The sequence below is a fragment of the Melampsora larici-populina genome (genome assembly GCF_000204055.1).
Source record: "Melampsora larici-populina 98AG31 unplaced genomic scaffold MELLAscaffold_17, whole genome shotgun sequence".
Lineage (NCBI taxonomy): Eukaryota > Fungi > Basidiomycota > Pucciniomycetes > Pucciniales > Melampsoraceae > Melampsora > Melampsora laricis-populina.
This window is the reverse complement of record NW_006768781.1, coordinates 1,062,870-1,065,684: the sequence shown is the minus strand read 5'-3', so window position 1 is coordinate 1,065,684 and position 2,815 is coordinate 1,062,870. Positions and strand designations below refer to the sequence as shown.

At 40.3% G+C, this 2,815-nt stretch overlaps 1 protein-coding gene across 1 annotated transcript; it reads left to right on the top strand.

Annotated features, from left to right (window-relative positions):
• Nucleotides 1-815: 815 nt before the first annotated feature.
• On the top strand, nucleotides 816-2,186 carry MELLADRAFT_86274 (uncharacterized protein; the record flags this gene model as incomplete). The annotated part of the gene is made up of 9 exons (XM_007409821.1): nucleotides 816-998; nucleotides 1,060-1,215; nucleotides 1,306-1,332; nucleotides 1,424-1,430; nucleotides 1,501-1,597; nucleotides 1,670-1,699; nucleotides 1,806-1,923; nucleotides 1,987-2,060; nucleotides 2,144-2,186. 9 exons carry the CDS (start codon nucleotides 816-818, stop codon nucleotides 2,184-2,186), a joined length of 735 nt encoding a protein of 244 aa, XP_007409883.1.
• Between the last annotated feature and the right edge of the window lie 629 nt (nucleotides 2,187-2,815).

The following is a 2,815-nucleotide window of genomic DNA, read 5'->3' as shown; positions in this document are numbered from 1 at the left end:
TGTCCGTCCTGGCGCAGGATGTTATGAATCCGTAGCTTGAAGCTCTTCTACGACCGTCGGGCTGTGCTTATCACGATTTCTAGACCTTTAACCCGAGAAAACGTGGAGGATATTCACCAAATTCATCAGCGCAGACTCATCCTTGATTCAATTTCTACGCAACAATAAAGTCTTGAAGCACTCATGCGAAATCGTATTGGCATAGCCTCTTTACCATACGTACATCTTTTTTTTCTACGTTTACTTTAGAGGTCAAACTTTAGGTGCGACTTTGTTGCAGAATTCCAAGTTTTGTTTCGTGTTTATGTGGGGGACTCGTGAGTCATCGGTAGGTCGAAACTAATTGGATGCCGAATCAAAGCTGCGAATCTCATATTGAATCGTGATTCTTGTCCGTTCAAAACGACCGGTCGAGCTCGAAGCTTGTTATGCGGGGATCGCGTTGTAAAATGTCGAGGACTCGTGATCGATCACTCTGGACAGTTTTTAAAACTAGTAAGGAATTCTTTAGAATCGATTCAGATTTCGACTATAAACTTATACGTGTATGCCAAGGTGTAGAGCAGAATCAAGCTACGGCGTTTAGGCCCCTTCTCGGTAGACTTGGAAGAGGTAATCTTGCACAGCTCATGAATCTGTGTCTATATAAATGGCAGACAATCCATCCAGATTTTGATGGTTCTTAAAATTCCACTCTATATCCATTTCACTCACACAAGGCTATCATATCTTACCAAACCATTCATCTGATCATTCTTTTTTTTCTTCCAAACCGTATAACTGTAAAAAAACTACACTTTTGTCTTTTGAACATCATGAACTCAGTCATACTTTTTCCTTTAGTATGCCTAGCTATGTTCTATGCACAAGTTTCTGATGCTCAAAATACTGGATGTTACAACTATTTCCTTCAAAAGGATGGTTGTGTCTGGGGATCCACAACTAACCCTTGTCCTACCAATAGTACTGTCGAAAAACCATGCACTTCACTTCGTGCTGTACGTACTTTAGCCTTGATTTTCTTGAAGAGTTTCTGATCTGATCATACGATTTGAACAGTTTCATTACAGTGCATCATCTACTACTACTACCACTACTAGTACGACTACCACTACCGTTCATGCCGAAGGTACTATTGATTCGGATATCTTAGAATCAGAAGGTCTTCAAGAGGCTCCTAAAAGACTTGTTCGTCGATATGATACGACTGCTCCAGTGAGTGATTTTCTTGCAGAAAGAAGTTTGGTCCGATCAACAGGTTAGGTCTTGAAGCTGATCATCATCTGAAATCTTTATTCTTGATAGACACTCGCTGTAGCAGGTGGAGATGGAGTGCGTGATAAACATCGAATATTTTTTGATTGGATGACCAAACCTAATGAATCATTTTTTTTGTTTTCAAATTATTGGTTTTGATAACCAGATCTGTGGTGAGTAGCTTCATTGAAATTGCGTTGTTGTAAGACTCCTCACAATTTTTGGTATCGATGGGATATCCAGGTTTCTATAACTCTACCATCACCTCAGGGGTTTGTTTATGGACAGGTGAGGGTTGGGTTGATGGTTCAAACCAACAACAATCAGGATGGTTGAATGGGTACGTGTCATCATGACTGCTTAAGTCACTTTGCTCAACTTCATCCTGATGAAATTACTCCAACATTTGCAGTACGGTCACTGACAATTGTAACAAGCAAGTGTAAGTAGTTTCCACCCTCAAAGAATTACCATTTTTCAAAGTCCATGCAGACCAAAAGGGCTCATGATAACTCAAACCTCATCCAACTTCTCTGCCCAAAATTTAGCTACATCCAACGTCAAGGACAACCTGAAACAGTTCAATATGCGCCAGTTCTTGATGGCTGTCAATTCTTCACAGCAGATCCAGATGTGGGATGCTTCCAAATCTGGCTCACCATTGATGTAAGAAATCATCTTTCGTCTCTTTTTGCCTATATATCTCTGATTTTTTTTTTTTGATCATAGCTGTTTGAAAAGTTTGGACCGACTCCAGAAGAGCTTTCTAGCTTCACGATGAACTCGACTTTTACTTGGGACTTGTGAGTTACTAAATCCGATGCCTTACTTATTTGAAAACCTGAATCTGGAATCTAAAGTATAATCTTCTTTGGTAACACCACAGTAACAACTTGAATGGACAAAACCCCACAGCCGCACCGGTCTAAATAAAAGACTCAAAGACCTTCTTTTTTTCTTCTGTATCTATGCTTCTTTTCTACATGAAGTCTTTCTTTTCTATACCTGTGAATATGTCTCAAATCTATCATGTAAAGACACCCAAGAGATCTGAACTTCTGTAAAAAATGATTTGTGCTGGTGAATCTCATCTTCTTTGATTTTACCCAGAAATTCTACATCTTAAGATGATCATGCCACAAGAATGACCCAAAGCATGAGGTCTGTTTTATAAACCTGTCTTTGTTGAAATTGATGGCACAAAAAGATCAGATTTTTGACCTAAGCATAAGTAAAATAGAAATACACCAGGGGGTAAACTTCCTCGGCCTCGGATGGTTCTGGAAACGTGTCCAGGAATTTTGTTGCGAGAACCAAGACAAAGCAGTTCCGGTAACGAAATGAGGAGAACCGTGTGACAATCAGGTGTTTTCACCGGTTTTTGTGGGTTCAAGACCACCAAATATCGTAGTCAAAGATGGCATGAAGGTTGGTCAAGACTCGGATGAGACAATACCTTGACCCAAGTGCAACCATCTGGTTGTGATGCGATGTGTTTGACCTTGTCAGTCTTTGCTTGGCTGAGCTGTCAATCGATGGGTCCAGCACTCTTGCATAC